The sequence below is a fragment of the Nerophis lumbriciformis genome, linkage group LG02, assembly GCF_033978685.3.
Source record: "Nerophis lumbriciformis linkage group LG02, RoL_Nlum_v2.1, whole genome shotgun sequence".
NCBI classification, from domain to species: Eukaryota; Metazoa; Chordata; class Actinopteri; order Syngnathiformes; family Syngnathidae; genus Nerophis; species Nerophis lumbriciformis.
This window is the reverse complement of record NC_084549.2, coordinates 554,137-571,854: the sequence shown is the minus strand read 5'-3', so window position 1 is coordinate 571,854 and position 17,718 is coordinate 554,137. Positions and strand designations below refer to the sequence as shown.

Below are 17,718 nucleotides of genomic sequence, written 5' to 3'. Positions count from 1 at the left end.
AAGCCGCACACCGCTTGGCCTGTCGGTACCTGTCCGCTGTCTCAGGAGTCCTATGAGCCAAAAGAACCCGATAGGACTCCTTCAGCTTGACGGCATCCCTCACCGCCGGTGAGGGATGTCGCTACTTTTGCCGTGTAGTTTTCGACATTTCTCCGGAGATAGCTTCCTCCGTAGCTTAGCTACATTTCATGGAGACTAACTTGCAGCTTACATGTTCCAGGTATCTTGCCCATCACTTGGAGCCCACACAAGTTTGCTGAGCGTCTTGAGGACAGCAGAGGAGGACAAGCAAAAATGAAGGTGGAGATGTGGAAGGTGCACGCCACGCTACAGTCGGCGCTGGATGGCAACGTGGCGATTTCGACACCTCCAAATGTGGTAATGAAACGTACAATGCACATGTACAATGACAAGTGAATACATCCTATCTACAAACCCCGTTTCCATATGAGTTGGGAAATTGTGTTAGATGTAAATATAAACGGAATACAATGATTTGCAAATCCTTTTCAAGCCATATTCAGTTGAATATGCTACAAAGACAACATATTTGATGTTCAAACTGATAACAAAAATTTTTTTTTCAAATAATCATTAACTTTAGAATTTGATGCCAGCAACACGTGACAAAAAAGTTGGGAAATGTGGCAATAAATACTGATAAAGTTGAGGAATGCTCATCAAACACTTATTTGGAACATCCCACAGGTGTGCAGGCTAATTGGGAACAGGTGGGTGCCATGATTGGGTATAAAAGTAGATTCCATGAAATGCTCAGTCATTCACAAACAAGGATGGGGCGAGGGTCACCACTTTTGTCAACAAATGCGTGAGCAAATTGTTGAACAGTTTAAGAAAAACCTTTCTCAACCAGCTATTGCAAGGAATTTAGGGATTTCACCATCTACGCTCCGTAATATCATCAAAGGGTTCAGAGAATCTGGAGAAATCACTGCACGTAAGCAGCTAAGCCCGTGACCTTCCATCCCTCAGGCTGTACTGCATCAACAAGCGACATCGGTGTGTAAAGGATATCACCACATGAAACCCACTGTCAGTAACTACAGTTGGTCGCTACATCTGTAAGTGCAAGTTAAAACTCTATTATGCAAAGCCAAAGCCATTTATCAACAACACCCAGAAACGCCGCCGGCTTCACTGGGCCTGAGCTCATCTAAGATGGACTGATACAAAGTGGAAAAGTGTTCTGTGGTCTGACGAGTCCACATTTCAAATTGTTTTTGGAAACTGTGGACGTCGTGTCCTCCGGACCAAAGAGGAAAAGAACCATCCGGATTGTTCTAGGCGCAAAGTGTAAAAGGCAGCATGTGTGATGGTATGGGGGTGTATTAATGGCCAAGACATGGGTAACTTACACATCTGTGAGGGCACCATTAATGCTGAAAGGTACATACAGGTTTTGGAGCAACATATGTTGCCATCCAAGCAACGTTACCATGAACGCCCCTGCTTATTTCAGCAAGACAATGCCAAACCACATGTTACATCAATGTGGCTTCAGAGTAAAAGAGTGCGGGTACTAGACTGGCCTGCCTGTAGTCCAGACCTGTCTCCCATTGAAAATGTGTGAAGCCTAAAATAGCAGAAGGGAGACCCCCGGACTGTTGAACAACTTAAGCTGTACATCAAGCAAGAATGGGAAAGAATTCCACCTGAGAAGCTTCAAAAATGTGTCTCCTCAGTTCCCAAACGTTTACTGAGTGTTGTTCAAAGGAAAGGCCATGTAACACAGTGGTGAACATGCCCTTTCCCAACAACAGGTCGCAGCTTGCTGCGCGGTTGTTCTTTCAAGATGCAAAGACGGCTCCGGACGAAGGCGTAAAGGTAGGATTGGATTTATTAACATAAATCACTCAACTACCAAAAACACAAACAACAAAACAAAAAAAAGGCAAGCGTGCCTAAAACACATGAAACTACTAGTTAGCAGAAGCTATGGCATAGAACATGAACACTTACTTGGTCAGAACGTGACGTAAACAATGAAGCCAGGCCGACTGACTGGCAAAGGCAACTTAAATAATGCCTCTGATTAGTGCTTGGGAAGCAGGTGAGCGGGCGAGCACTAATCAGAGACAGGTGAACACAATAAGTCGCCATGGTGACAAAAGCAAACAAGGAGGCCTAATCGGGAACTAAAGAAGTCCAAAACTAACAGAACATAACTAAACAAAACATGATCCGGACCACGGATCATGACAGAGCCCCCCCCTTAAAGACAGATTCCAGATGTCCATAAAAAAAATTAACAAGAGTCATGGGAGGGTGGGAGGGGGACATGGCGGTGGGTCGCCAGACCACGTGTCCCCGTATCCACCGGGGCAGAGTTAGGTGGCGGCGGCGAGTGGAACGCCGCTGCAGCAGGCGAGGTGGGCGCCCAGGGAATGGCCACATTCGTGGCCGACTGGGAGGTGGGCGCACTCGGCGTGGCGGGCGACCAGGTAGCGGCCATATCCGTGGCCGACGAGGAGGGAGGCGCGTTGTCATCGTGGCAGGTGTGGAAGCTCGGCGTGGTGAGTCAGGCGGCGAAGCTCGGCGTGGCGCGTCAGGCGGCGGGTCTTGGTCTTGGCATGGGTCTTGGTGTCGGTCTTGGTCCTGGCGTGGGTCTTGGTCTAGGTCTAGGCGTGGGTCTTGGTCTTGGTCTAGGCGTGGGTCTTGGCATGGCGGGTCTTGGTCTTGGCATGGCGGGTCTTGGCATGGCGGGTCTTGGTCTTGGTTTTGGCATGGCGGGGCTTGGTCTTGGCATGGCGGGACTTGGTCTTGGCATGGCGGGACTTGGTCTTGGCATGGCGGAACTTGGTCTTGGCATGGCGGGACTTGGTCTTGGCATGGCGGGTCTTGGTCTTGGCATGGCGGGTCTTGGTCTTGGCTTGGCAGGTCTTGGTCTTGGCTTGGCGGGTCTTGGCTTGGCGGGTCTTGGTCTTGGTCTTGGTTTGGGTCTTGGCGTCGTGGAGCTGCGATTGGCGGCACTTGGCGTCGTGGAGCTGCGACTGGCGGCACTTGGCGTCGTGGAGCTGCGACTGGCAGCACTTGGCGTCGTGGAGCTGCGACTGGCGGCACTTGGCGTCGTGGAGCTGCGACTGGCGAAACTTGGCGTCGTGGAGCTGGTACCGGAGCTTGGCGTGGTGGGTCTTGGCGTGATGGGTCTTGGCGTGGTGGAGCTGGTGCTAGCCTTGGTGCGGCGACAGGTGCTAACCTTTGTGCGGCGACAGGTGCTAGCCGTGGAGCAGCTACAGGTGCTAGCTTTGGTGCAGGTGGAGGTGGCCTAGCTGGGGGTTGCGGCTTGGCATGGAGCAGCTGAGCCACCCCACTAGCACAGCTCCGGGCCCTAGCCCCCCCCCCCTCAAGGAGCGGATACCAGACGCGCTCCTTGCGGTCTGGAACCATCTTTAGGGGTGGGTGGAGGGAGGACAGGAGGGGGGTAGACGCCTCCCCTTTAAATTGTCCAAAATGTATTTTTGTATTCCCCACCTGAGTTTGAGTGGGTGGACAAAAAGAAAATGTCCGTGACGTGGGTGGGGCTTGAGTCTTGGAGGGCGAAACAGAATTCAGAAAAAAAAATTCCTGGCCTATGACGTCATCAGCAGGCGGCGGCGTGATGTCAACAGCGCAGGTCTCCAGCTGACTGACAGCCCAATCGATGAACTGCTTGGCGAAATGATAAATTGGATTACCAAGCTTTGGCGGCAGGGAATACAGGTCTGATTGTGGCGTCCTGCTGTCTGGAGGAGGAGTTTGGGGGAATGACGCGTCTTGACGGCGAAACGAAGCCTTTCTGGCTGGCTTCCGTCTTCGCCAGCGCGTCTCCATCTCCTCGTGGTCCGCTGCGAAAGAACTGTAGGCTGGCTTCATTCTGTCACGATGGGGGGGGAAGGGGTCGCAGCTTGCTGCGCGGTTGTTCTTTCAAGATGCAAAGACGGCTCCGAACGAAGGCGTAAAGGTAGGATTGGATTTATTAACATAAATCACTCAACTACCAAAAACACAAACAACACAACAAAAAAAAGGCAAGCGTGCCTAAAACACATGAAACTACTAGTTAGCAGAAGCTATGGCATAGAACATGAACACTTACTTGGTCAGAACGTGACGTAAACAATGAAGCCAGGCCGACTGACTGGCAAAGGCAACTTAAATAATGCCTCTGATTAGTGCTTGGGAAGCAGGTGAGCGGGCGAGCACTAATCAGAGACAGGTGAACACAATAAGTCGCCATGGTGACAAAAGCAAACAAGGAGGCCTAAACGGGAACTAAAGAAGTCCAAAACTAACAGAACATAACTAAACAAAACATGATCCGGACCACGGATCATGACAGCAACACATGCCAATACAGCCGGGTTAGCTTACTAAAGTGCAATTTTAAATTTCGCACCGAAATATCCTGCTGAAAACGTTTCGGTATGACGAGGCCTGCGCGTGACATCACGGATTGTAGAGGACATTTTGGGACAGCATGGTGGCCAGCTATTAAGTCGTCTGTTTTCATCGCAAAATTCCACAGCATTCTGGACATCTGTGTTGGTGAATCTTTTGCAATTTGTTCAATGAACAATGGAGACAGCAAAGAAGAAAGCTGTAGGTGGGAAGCGGTGTATTGCAGCCGGCTGCAGCAACACAAACACAGCCGGTGTTTCATTGTTTACATTACCGGGACAGCTACTATTTGGACAGGACTTTGTTAAAAAATACACATATTTGAACTGAAATTTGACCGAAACGATGCACGCTTTAGCCGAATAAGCAGTTAAGCTCTAAAAGTACAGAAGCGGGCGGAAAAAAAAAAAGACAACAATCCAAAATTCCTTTGACGGGGCTGACGGCTGACTGTCACCTGCCTGGAGCAGCCGATTAGCATAGCAGTTAGCATTGCAGCTAGTTCCCTTGTTGCGGACTCTCACTTTCCTCATCCACGAATCTTTCATCCTCGCTCAAATTATTGGGGAAATCGTCGCTTTCTCTGTCTGAAGCGCTCTCGCTGCTGGGGGCCATAATTGTAAACAATGTGCAGATGTGAGGAGCTCTATAACCGGTGACGTCACGCTACTTCCGGTACAGGCAAGGCTTTTTTATCAGCGACCAAAAGTTGCGAACTTTATCGTCGATGTTCTCTACTAAATCCTTTCAGGAAAAATATGGCAATATCCCGAAATGATCAAGTATGACACATAGAATGGACCTGCTATCCCCGTTTAAATAAGAAAATCGCATTTCAGTAGGCCTTTAAATTTCATCAAATCAATATTGAAGTGGAGGAGTTCAAGTACCTCGGAGTCTTGTTCACGAGTCTTCAGTAATGCGGACGCTGTATCGATCCGTTGTGGTGAAGAAGGAGCTGAGCCGGAAGGCAAAGCTCTCAATTTACCGGTCGATCTACGTTCCCATCCTCACCTATGGTCATGAGCTTTGGGTTATGACCGAAAGGACAAGATCACGGGTACAAGCGGCCGAAATGAGTTTCCTCCGCCGGGTGGCGGGGCTCTCCCTTAGAGATAGGGTGAGAAGCTCTGTCATCCGGGGGGAGCTTAAAGTAAAGCCGCTGCTCCTCCACATGGAGAGGAGCCAGATGAGGTGGTTCGGGCATCTGGTCAGGATGCCACCCGAGCGCCTCCCTAAGGAGGTGTTTAGGGCATGTCCGACCGGTAGGAGGCCAGGAGGCCACGAGGAAGACCCAGGACACGTTGGGAAGACTATGTCTCCCGGCTGGCCTGGGAACGCCTCGGGATCCCCCGGGAGGAGCTGGACGAAGTGGCTGGGGAGAGGGAAGTCTGGGCTTCCCTGCTTAGGCTGCTGCCCCCGCGACCCGACCTCGGATAAGCGGAAGAAGATGGATGGATGGATGGATGGAAGTCACCTTATCATTATGTCTTTCAAACTCAAATTTGTTCTTATTAAATTGATCAATGCATGTTCCTGGAGTTCTATAAACACAACTAATTAATATGTTTTTGGATCTTTCAACACTGATTTCAATAGTTACACATTCCATCAGATTGTCAATAGCAGTTGTCATGTCAGCAATCACTTACACTTACTAATTGCTGTGAACTCAAAATGCTATTATTCGTTAGGAAAACTTCATGTTTCTGTGATGTTCGCCAGAACGTAGGGTATTTTATTTTGAAGTCCCGTTGCTAGACAGGAAATACGCGCAGTCGAGTTGCTACTTGACTATGGATGTAGGCCAGTGAGGAGATGCCGCTGATGCGTTGTTATTAAAGTTACGAGTTCAAAGAACAAACTCATCATTTCTGCAGTCACCATAATGCAAGAACAATACAGTTTTAGTGTCGGGTGAACTAATTAACTCATTTTGGTTGCCAATAGTTATGAGTTTGTAGAACTGGCACGCTGTCGCGTGTCACACCCCAGTAGTCCGTTACTTCTTTCATCCTTTGAACTGTAAGTGTCTTTAATGTCAGGAGGCTGACTGTACAGACACACTTGAAAGCATCACACAGCAGACAGACATGTTTGGCGTATCCACATTTCGTGTATAGAATGGAACACCCAGAGGTTAGTTTGCGCGTTTTTGATTGATTGATACTTTTATTACTAGAGTGCACAGTACAGTTCATTTTCTGTACAATTGACCACTGAATAGAATAGACGTACTTTTTTAAGGAACGACGTGGCAAAGCTGGGAGACTGGCCGTGCCAGCAATCTGAGGGTTACTGGTTCAATCCCCATGCACCTTCTACCATCCTATAGGATTTTTATGACTTGATGGAGTCCATGGGACCCCATTTTGAAAATTCCTAGCGCCAACACTGCTGTCAACAGAGGTGTGTGTGTGTGTGTGTTGAACAGGACATTCAGCAAGAGTTCGACAACTTACCTCCACACCAGCGGGAACTAATGGAGAAGTACTACTTCGACAAGGAAAGGGCCAGACTCCTCGCCCATCAAGATGCCGCAAAGGCCCATCAAGATGCCGCAAAGGCCCATCAAGATGCCGCAAAGGCCCATCAAGATGCCGCAAAGGCCCATCAAGATGCCGCAAAGGCGCAAGACGACCTTGTCCAGAACAAATGTAAGGAAGGTAGACTCTACCATCTAACATTATAATATTGTTGTTTTAATTTAAGCCCTCTCTTGCAGTGAAGTCCCTGGACACAATCGCAGCCCTTCAACTTGAGAACAGAGCTCTCAAGAGAAGAGGTATGAAAAGTCAACATCAGCTCCTTGAGTAGCCTGACAATGAACTGTTTCATTTATAACCTGTATCTTACCTTCACTGTAACTTGTATGTCTTACCAAACACAACTTGGGAAATGCCGACAGCCGCCTGTGAGGATGATCAGGACGATGGTGGTGAAGGAATCAGAGAGGATCCCGGTGATGAGGCACCGGCGGCCAGAAGGGCCAAAAACAGGCACTCCATATAAGGTAGCAGGATTAACACACACAACTCTACTGACGCATACACATATTTGTGTACATCTCACTCATTCTGATTGTCATCTTTTTTCCAGGGCTCAACGCTGCAGAGTGGTACCATGTGGTACCATGTGGCACCATGGGTTGAGTGCTGCTGCTGTCCCACATAAATAAAAAATGATTGAAAAATACTCGGTTGCTTTTTATCAATTCTATACCTGCGAAGACATGCACCTGTCTTGCCCAAGGACACGACGGCAGTGACTAGGATGGTGGAAGTGGGGATCGAACCTGGAGCCCTCAAGTTGCTGGCACGGCCGCTCTACCACCCGAGCTATACCCCCTTTCATCCTTTGAACTGTAAGTGTCTTTAATGTCAGGAGGCTGACTGTACAGACACACTTGAAAGCATCACACAGCAGACAGACATGTTTGGCGTATCCACATTTCGTGTATAGAATGGAACACCCAGAGGTAAGTTTGCGCGTTTTTGATTGATTGATTGATACTTTTATTACTAGAGTGCACAGTACAGTTCATTTTCTGTACAATTGACCACTAAATAGAATAAAATAGACGTACTTTTTTAAGGAACGACGTGGCAAAGCTGGGAGAGTGGCCGTGCCAGCAATCTGAGGGTTACTGGTTCAATCCCCATGCACCTTCTACCATCCTTTAGGATTTTTATGACTTGATGGGGTCCATGGGACCCCATTTTGAAAATTCCTAGCGCCAACACTGCTGTCAACAGAGGTGTGTGTGTGTGTGTGTGTGTTGAACAGGACATTCAGCAAGTGTTCGACAACTTACCTCCACACCAGCGAGAACTAATGGAGAAGTACTACTTCGAAAAGGAAAGGGCCAGACTCCTCGCCCATCAAGATGCCACAAAGGCCCATCAAGATGCCGCAAAGGCCCATCAAGATGCCGCAAAGGCCCATCAAGATGCCGCAAAGGCGCAAGACGACCTTGTCCAGAACAAATGTAAGGAAGGTAGACTCTACCATCTAACATTATAATATTGTTTTTTTAATTTAAGCCCTCTCTTGCAGTGAAGTCCATGGACACAATTGCAGCCCTTCAACTTGAGGTCAGAGATCTCAAGAGAAAAGGTATGAAAAGTCAACATCAGCTCCTTGAGTAGCCTGACAATGAACTGTTTCATTTATAACCTGTATCTTACCTTCAGGGAAAACCTCACCTGGTGCTCGGACTCCTCTGGCAGATTATTAAGATTGGACTGTTTGCAGATATCGAGCTGAGCCGCAATGAAGCCATCGCAGCGCTGTTGGTTTGGAAGAGTTGATGAAACTAAATCCAGAAGAGTTGCTGCTGCGTTGGGCCAATTTCCACCTGAAGAAAGTTGGCATCACCCTGACAAACTTTTCGGGGGATATTAAGGACTTCAGGGCGTATTTCCAGCTGCTGGAGCAGATTGCACCAGACGGCAGCAATGAGGACGTTCCGAGAACTGATATTGACATGGCTGGACTTTATGAGAAAGATCTTGCAAAAAGAGCAGAGTGCATGCTGGAACAAGCTGACTCCCTTGGCTGTCGACAGTTTGTGACGGCGACCGATGTGGTGTCTGGAAATGCAAAGCTCAACATGGCCTTCGTGGCCACGCTTTTCAACACGACCTTGTCCAGAACAAATGTAAGGAAGGTAGACTCTACCATCTAACATTATAATATTGTTGTTTTAATTTAAGCCCTCTTTTGCAGTGAAGTCCCTGGACACAATCGCAGCCCTTCAACTTGAGGTCAGAGATCTCAAGAGAAAAGGTAAGAAGAGTCAACATCAGCTCCTTGAGTAGCCTGACAATGAACTGTTTCATTTATAACCTGTATCTTACCTTCAGGGAAAACCTCACCTGGTGCTCGGACTCCTCTGGCAGATTATTAAGATTGGACTGTTTGCAGATATCGAGCTGAGCCGCAATGAAGCCATCGCAGCGCTGTTGGAGGAAGAAGGGGAGAGTTTGGAAGAGTTGATGAAACTAAGTCCAGAAGAGTTGCTGCTGCGTTGGGCCAATTTCCACCTGAAGAAAGTTGGCATCACCCTGACAAACTTTTCAGGGGATATTAAGGACTCCAAGGCGTATTTCCACCTGCTGGAGGAGACGTTCCGAGAATTGATATTGACATGGCTGGACTTTATGAGAAAGATCTTGCAAAAAGAGCAGAGCGCATGCTGGAACAAGCTGACTCCCTTGGCTGTCGACAGTTTGTGACGGCGACCGATGTGGTGTCTGGAAATGCAAAGCTCAACATGGCCTTCGTGGCCACGCTTTTCAACACGTGCCGCAAAGGCCCATCAAGATGCCGCAAAGGCCCATCAAGATGCCGCAAAGGCGCAAGACGACCTTGTCCAGAACAAATGTAAGGAAGGTAGACTCTACTATCTAACATTATAAAATTGTTTTTTTTAATTTAAGCCCTCTCTTGCAGTGAAGTCCCTGGACACAATTGCAGCCCTTCAACTTGAGGTCAGAGATCTCAAGAGAAAAGGTATGAAAAGTCAACATCAGCTCCTTGAGTAGCCTGACAATGAACTGTTTCATTTATAACCTGTATCTTACCTTCAGGGAAAACCTCACCTAGTGCTCGGACTCCTCTGGCAGATTATTAAGATTGGACTGTTTGCCGATATCGAGCTGAGCCGCAATGAAGCCACCGCAGCGCTGTTGGAGGAAGGGGAGAGTTTGGAAGAGTTGATGAAACTAAGTCCGGAAGAGTTGCTGCTGCGTTGGGCCAATTTCCACCTGAAGAAAGTTGGCATCACCCTGACAAACTTTTCGGGGGATATTAAGGACTCCAAGGCGTATTTCCACCTGCTGGAGCAGATTGCACCAGACGGCAGCAATGAGGACGTTCCGAGAATTGATATTGACATGGCTGGACTTTATGAGAAAGATCTTGCAAAAAGAGCAGAGTGCATGCTGGAACAAGCTGACTCCCTTGGCTGTCGACAGTTTGTGACGGCGACCGATGTGGTGTCTGGAAATGCAAAGCTCAACATGGCCTTCGTGGCCACGCTTTTCAACACGACCTTGTCCAGAACAAATGTAAGGAAGGTAGACTCTACCATCTAACATTATAATATTGTTGTTTTAATTTAAGCCCTCTCTTGCAGTGAAGTCCCTGGACACAATCGCAGCCCTTCAACTTGAGAACAGAGCTCTCAAGAGAAGAGGTATGAAAAGTCAACATCAGCTCCTTGAGTAGCCTGACAATGAACTGTTTCATTTATAACCTGTATCTTACCTTCACTGTAACTTGTATGTCTTACCAAACACAACTTGGAAAATGCCGACAGCCGCCTGTGAGGATGATCAGGACGATGGTGGTGAAGGAATCAGAGAGGATCCCGGTGATGAGGCACCGGCGGCCAGAAGGGCCAAAGACAGGCACTCCATATAAGGTAGCAGGATTAACACACACAATTCTACTGACGCATACACATATTTGTGTACATCTCACTCATTCTGATTGTCATCTTTTTTCCAGGGCTCAACGCTCCAGATTGGTACCATGTGGCACCATGTCACATAAATAAAACATGATTGACAAATACTCGGTTTCTTTTTATGAATTCTATACCTGCGAAGACATGCACCTGTCTTGCCCAAGGACACGACGGCATTGACTAGGATGGTGGAAGTGGGGATCGAACCTGGAGCCCTCAAGTTGCTGGCACGGCCGCTCTACCACCCGAGCTATACCCCCCTTTTTCATGGTATGTTATCATGGATCATTTTTTTATGGTATGTTATCATGGATTACGTGAAAAAATGTCCTGTAGACAATAACCTTGCATTGGTGTACAAATATTGAGGTCCGTTTTAAAGGTAAATACAATCATTAAGTTGATCAAATGCAAAAGTGTTCATTTAAGAACAGTAGAGGCAGGTTTCATCTTTAAACTATAAAGTGACCTGAAAGTAAAAATGTGTATAGTTTTTTTAAAATGAGAATACTAAAATACTGGATTAAAACATACTAATAGCAACAAAATACAACATCAATATGTAGGACAACAATGTACAACCAGACAAAAGCATCAAAGATAGTTATATTGTCCATATATTTCCATGTACTCCCAGAACAGATTGCACCAGACTGCAGCAATGAGGACGTTCCGAGAATTGATATTGACATGGCTGGACTTTATGAGAAAGATCTTGCAAAAAGAGCAGAGCGCATGCTGGAACAAGCTGACTCCCTTGGCTGTCGACAGTTTGTGACGGCGACCGATGTGGTGTCTGGAAATGCAAAGCTCAACATGGCCTTCGTGGCCACGCTTTTCAACACGACCTTGTCCAGAACAAATGTAAGGAAGGTAGACTCTACCATCTAACATTATAATATTGTTGTTTTAATTTAAGCCCTCTCTTGCAGTGAAGTCCCTGGACACAATTGCAGCCCTTCAACTTGAGGTCAGAGATCTCAAGAGAAAAGGTATGAAAAGTCAACATCAGCTCCTTGAGTAGCCTGACAATGAACTGTTTCATTTATAACCTGTATCTTACCTTCAGGGAAAACCTCACCTGGTGCTCGGACTCCTCTGGCAGATTATTAAGATTGGACTGTTTGCAGATATCGAGCTGAGCCGCAATGAAGCCATCGCAGCGCTGTTGGTTTGGAAGAGTTGATGAAACTAAGTCCAGAAGAGTTGCTGCTGCGTTGGGCCAATTTCCACCTGAAGAAAGTTGGCATCACCCTGACAAACTTTTCGGGGGATATTAAGGACTCCAAGGCGTATTTCCACCTGCTGGAGCAGATTGCACCAGAAGGCAGCAACGAGACGTTCCGAGAATTGATATTGACATGGCTGGACTTTATGAGAAAGATCTTGCAAAAAGAGCAGAGCGCATGCTGAAACAAGCTGACTCCCTTGGCTGTCGACAGTTTGTGACGGCGACCGATGTGGTGTCTGGAAATGCAAAGCTCAACATGGCCTTCGTGGCCACGCTTTTCAACAAACACCCGGCTCTCACCAAACCTGAGAACCAAGAATGGAATGTGATGAGTGAGACTAGTGAGGAAAGAACTTTCAGGAACTGGATGAATTCTCTTGGAGTGAGTCCACATGTTCACCACATCTACGGAGATCTGCAGGACGCCATGGTCATCCTTCAATTGTATGAAAAAATTAAGGTACCAGTGGACTGGGATAATAGAGTCAACATGCCTCCGTTCAGGGCAGTAGGGGGAGGACAGATGAAAAAGGTAAACGTGTATGTTTTAGGACTGTCAAATATAAGCAGTTAACTCAACTGCAATTAATCACAAACAATTACCGTTAATCATGTATAAACACTTTTACCTTAGCGGACACAACGGCAGTGACTAGGATGGTGGAAGTGGAGATCGAACCTGGAGCCCTCAAGTTGCTGGCACGGCCGCTCTACCACCCGAGCTATACCCCCTTTCATCCTTTGAACTGTAAGTGTCTTAAATGTCAGGAGGCTGACTGTACAGACACACTTGAAAGCATCACACAGCAGACAGACATGTTTGGCGTATCCACATTTCGTGTATAGAATGGAACACCCAGAGGTAAGTTTGCGCGTTTTTGATTGATTGATTGATACTTTTATTACTAGAGTGCACAGTATAGTTCATTTTCTGTACAATTGACCACTAAATAAAGTAGAATAGACGTACTTTTTTAAGGAACGACGTGGCAAAGCTGGGAGAGTGGCCGTGCCAGCAATCTGAGGGTTACTGGTTCAATCCCCATGCACCTTCTACCATCCTATAGGATTTATATGACTTGATGGGGTCCATGGGACCCCATTTTGAAAATTCCTAGCGCCAACACTGCCGTCAACAGAGGTGTGTGTGTGTGTGTGTGTGTTGAACCCGTTGTCCCGACGGGATCACCACCTTATCGTGGTGGGGCACTTTGCGCGTCTCCATGACCCCTAGAGCTATGTCGGCTGGAGTCTTGTACTCCTGGCAGGGTTACCCAAGCCAAACAGGTCGAAGGGTAGAGTCCAGACTAAGAGTGATCCCGAAGACCTCAACGGTGGAGCAGGCAGAAGATGGTAGCAGTGAGAAGCACCACAATGGCTGTAAAAGCGGACGAAGGCTAAGGGAGCACACCCTGACAGAAAAGCAAGCTGGTGGCGGCAAGCTTTGAGGCGGTTTCCCAAAAACCTGGATTCCGGCAGCTTCCTGCAGTTGTAAGAAGATGCCGGTCGTCTAGGGTCTCCCTTGCCACTGGAACGATCTTCTTACAATCAAGGTAGTGGCGTTGGGAAAAGCGCACCCCTCATGCCACTCTAAAAACCATCATTGCGCAGGTATCTTCTTTACCTGAGTCTCCGACCTCAAAAGATCGGACTTTTCAAACATCAGCAGACTCATAAATAAAAGAAGATGGTCATCATCGAATCGATGGACAACCATAAGCAAGTAAGCAAGTGTGTTGAACAGGACATTCAGCAAGTGTTCGACAACTTACCTCCACACCAGCGGGAACTAATGGAGAAGTACTACTTCGAAAAGGAAAGGGCCAGACTCCTCGCCCATCAAGATGCCACAAAGGCCCATCAAGATGCCGCAAAGGCCCATCAAGATGCCGCAAAGGCCCATCAAGATGCCGCAAAGGCCCATCAAGATGCCGCAAAGGCCCATCAAGATGCCGCAAAGGCCCATCAAGATGCCGCAAAGGCGCAAGACGACCTTGTCCAGAACAAATGTAAGGAAGGTAGACTCTACCATCTAACATTATAATATTGTTTTTTTAATTTAAGCCCTCTCTTGCAGTGAAGTCCATGGACACAATTGCAGCCCTTCAACTTGAGGTCAGAGATCTCAAGAGAAAAGGTATGAAAAGTCAACATCAGCTCCTTGAGTAGCCTGACAATGAACTGTTTCATTTATAACCTGTATCTTACCTTCAGGGAAAACCTCACCTGGTGCTCGGACTCCTCTGGCAGATTATTAAGATTGGACTGTTTGCAGATATCGAGCTGAGCCGCAATGAAGCCATCGCAGCGCTGTTGGTTTGGAAGAGTTGATGAAACTAAATCCAGAAGAGTTGCTGCTGCGTTGGGCCAATTTCCACCTGAAGAAAGTTGGCATCACCCTGACAAACTTTTCGGGGGATATTAAGGACTCCAAGGCGTATTTCCACCTGCTGGAGCAGATTGCACCAGACGGCAGCAATGAGGACGTTCCGAGAATTGATATTGACATGGCTGGACTTTATGAGAAAGATCTTGCAAAAAGAGCAGAGCGCATGCTGGAACAAGCTGACTCCCTTGGCTGTCGACAGTTTGTGACGGCGACCGATGTGGTGTCTGGAAATGCAAAGCTCAACATGGCCTTCGTGGCCACGCTTTTCAACAAACACCCGGCTCTCACCAAACCCGAGAACCAAGAAGGGAATGTGATGAGTGAGACTAGAGAGGAAAGAACTTTCAGGAACTGGATGAATTCTCTTGGAGTGAGTCCACATGTTCACCACATCTACGGAGATCTGCAGGACGCCATGGTCATCCTTCAATTGTATGAAAAAATTAAGGTACCAGTGGACTGGGATAATAGAGTCAACATGCATCCGTTCAGGGCAGTAGGGGGAGGACAGATGAAAATTCAGGAACTGGATGAATTCTCTTGGAGTGAGTCCACATGTTCACCACATCTACGGAGATCTGCAGGACGCCATGGTCATCCTTCAATTGTATGAAAAAATTAAGGTACCAGTGGACTGGGATAATAGAGTCAACATGCATCCGTTCAGGGCAGTAGGGGGAGGACAGATGAAAAAGGTAAACGTGTATGTTTTAGGACTGTCAAATATAACCAGTTAACTCAACTGCAATTAATCACAAACAATTACCGTTAATCATGTATAAACACTTTTACCTTAGCTGCGGTCAGTGATCAGGTTAATGCATATGTCAGCGCAAAGACGAGTGAGGAGACTCAGGTGTGCTCACTGGTAAACTTCACTTCAAAATAAACCTGACTGAACTTTAATTAACACTTGTTACCAAGTTTTGAACAAGTAGACTATGTGCATTAAAGTAAAAAAATTAACAAAATGTTCCTCTAAGACATTATGACAGTAAAGTTGCATTTGGGGAGGGCGTGGCGCAGTGGAAGAGTGGCCGTGCGCAACCCGAGGGTCCCTGGTTCAATCCCCACCTAGTACCAACCTCGTCATGTCCGTTGTGTCCTGAGCAAGACACTTCACCCTTGCTCCTGATGGGTGCTGGTTAGCGCCTTGCATGGCAGCTCCCTCCATCAGTGTGTGAATGTGTGTGTGAATGGGTAAATGTGGAAGTAGTGTCAAAGCGCTTTGAGTACCTTGGAGGTAGAAAAGCGCTATACAAGTACAACCCATTTATCATTTATTTATTTCACTGTAACTTGTATGTGTCTTACCAAACACAACTTGGAAAATGCCGACAGCCGCCTGTGAGGATGATCAGGACGATGGTGGTGAAGGAATCAGAGAGGATCCCGGTGATGAGGCACCGGCGGCCAGAAGGGCCAAAAACAGGCACTCCATATAAGGTAGCAGGATTAACACACACAACTCTACTGACGCATACACATATTTGTCTACATCTCACTCATTCTGATTGTCATCTTTTTTCCAGGGCTCAACGCTGCAGAGTGGTACCATGTGGCACCATGTGGCACCATGGGTTGAGTGCTGCTGCTGTCCCACATAAATAAAAAATGATTGACAAATACTCGGGTTGCTTTTTATCAATTCTATACCTGCGAAGACATGCACCTGTCTTGCCCAAGGACACGACGGCAGTGACTAGGATGGTGGAAGTGGGGATCGAACCTGGAGCCCTCAAGTTGCTGGCACGGCCGCTCTACCACCCGAGCTATACCCCCTTTCATCCTTTGAACTGTAAGTGTCTTTAATGTCAGGAGGCTGACTGTACAGACACACTTGAAAGCATCACAGACTGTACAGACACATTTGAAAGCATCACACAGCAGACAGACATGTTTGGCGTAAGTATAATTGTGTTTGGTAAATGTATTAAATTGTTTTCTTTGATCTACCTCTGACTCCTGTATTTATTGAAGTGTGGGCCCATTGCAAAAGGACTCCCACAGGGAGTCCTTATGCAATGGGACATAAGGACCCTGAGCCCCTCACCACATTTCAAACAAAGGCCGCAGGTGGCCCACGAATGGCAGGACACCCCCCAGAAGGCAGGTTGGAGGCACTGTCCGTCTACAACCCGCCAAGGTGACGCCCACGCCAAACGCAGGACCCACTGGAGACCCCGAATGAGATAACTCCAATTACTGGCGCTCAATGTGGTGGCAAACACAACTCGACCGAAGCAAAACACTTTTTACATTTTAAACTTATTAAATAAAAAGATAGAAAAAGGACCTCATCAGGTTGACTTTGAACTCATTAATCTTCCATTTTTGTCTTCACAGCAGGATGCCCTCAGCTGGAGAGTGAGGGCAGAAGGAGGTTTTATATGTGAGTGCTGCAGGTGGCGGGGCTTAAGCTCCCCACTGCAGTGTCGCCAGCGACTTCTCAAAAATTATTCTCAAATGTTATTCCTACATGTGTGATGTGTCTACTCGACATATTGTGTGCATCACACAGTGGACAAACACACAGGTAAGTATTATTGTGTTTGGTGAATGTATTAAATTGTTTTCTTTGATCTACCTCTGTTACGTTCCACGTAGTAGTGGTTTGTTTGTTTTGTGTTTCTTCTTCTATTTATTTGTACAGGTCACACTCATTCACTGCCTCTGCTGCCAATCAACCGGTTCCTGTTCCCAGCTGCTCCTCGTTTCACCTGTTAATCAGCCAGCCAATCCCGGACCACCATTCATCCTGCCAGCCTGTTTAAAATCACCTGCTCACCACTGGATCAAGGGGGGATTCTTTTTCTGACATGTGGTGTGGAACTTTGAGAGACACTACTTTGTCTTTGGCGCTATCTTGTTTGGTAATCATTTTTGTTAAGCTTTTTGCTACACTTGTGCCACCTGTTGTTTTTTTTGTCTTCATTTTTCTTGACCTTTGAACTTTTGTAAGTATCTGTAGCCTAGTCTTGGGAAAGGTAAGACAGAGGCCTCTATACACTACACACGTAGGATTTGTTTGTGTATAGAGACACCAGGCTTAGTGGTGGCTGTCACCCTTGTATGTTTTGGACCCCCTCTTTGGCTAGAGTAGATAGGTAGGTTTTTGGTTTGTGCTAATTAAATAGCTTCAGTTAGTCAGCTTACCTTTTCTTTTCTAGAGGTGTATTTTGGTATGTTTTGTTCATTTCTTTGACAGCACCTGTATTCCCAAGCTAG

General features: G+C 47.1%; 1 protein-coding gene across 15 annotated transcripts; it reads left to right on the top strand.

Moving 5' to 3' along the window:
- Positions 1-223: 223 nt before the first annotated feature.
- Positions 224-16,306, top strand: LOC133576191 (plastin-2-like). 15 transcript variants are annotated; one of them, XM_072915294.1, is made up of 17 exons: positions 231-378; positions 6,833-7,055; positions 7,124-7,183; positions 7,307-7,411; positions 7,498-7,762; positions 8,185-8,386; positions 9,127-9,186; positions 9,325-9,372; positions 10,099-10,469; positions 10,538-10,597; positions 10,721-10,825; positions 10,912-11,140; positions 11,508-11,734; positions 11,803-11,862; positions 11,940-12,633; positions 15,832-15,936; positions 16,023-16,302. In XM_072915294.1, exons 6-10 carry the CDS (start codon positions 8,233-8,235, stop codon positions 10,538-10,540), a joined length of 636 nt encoding a protein of 211 aa, XP_072771395.1. In that variant the 5' UTR covers positions 231-378; positions 6,833-7,055; positions 7,124-7,183; positions 7,307-7,411; positions 7,498-7,762; positions 8,185-8,232; the 3' UTR covers positions 10,541-10,597; positions 10,721-10,825; positions 10,912-11,140; positions 11,508-11,734; positions 11,803-11,862; positions 11,940-12,633; positions 15,832-15,936; positions 16,023-16,302. The 15 variants fall into 15 exon arrangements, with proteins under 15 accessions (XP_072771367.1, XP_072771368.1, XP_072771364.1 ...); XM_072915272.1 differs by having other exon boundaries at positions 7,498-7,876; XM_072915266.1 differs by lacking the exons at positions 6,833-7,055; positions 7,124-7,183; positions 7,307-7,411; positions 7,498-7,762 and having other exon boundaries at positions 224-378; positions 11,513-11,734; positions 16,023-16,303.
- The last annotated feature ends 1,412 nt before the right edge of the window (positions 16,307-17,718 follow it).

Coding starts and splice junctions, on each gene's coding strand:
- LOC133576191 (XM_072915266.1), top strand. CDS start 295: ATGAAGGTGGAGATGTGGAAGGTGCACGCCACGCTACAGTCGGCGCTG. Junction 379..8,184: donor TTTCGACACCTCCAAATGTG/GTAATGAAACGT, acceptor TGTGTTGAACAG/GACATTCAGCAAGTGTTCGA. Junction 9,373..10,098: donor CGCAGCGCTGTTGGAGGAAG/AAGGGGAGAGTT, acceptor TGTTGGAGGAAG/GGGAGAGTTTGGAAGAGTTG.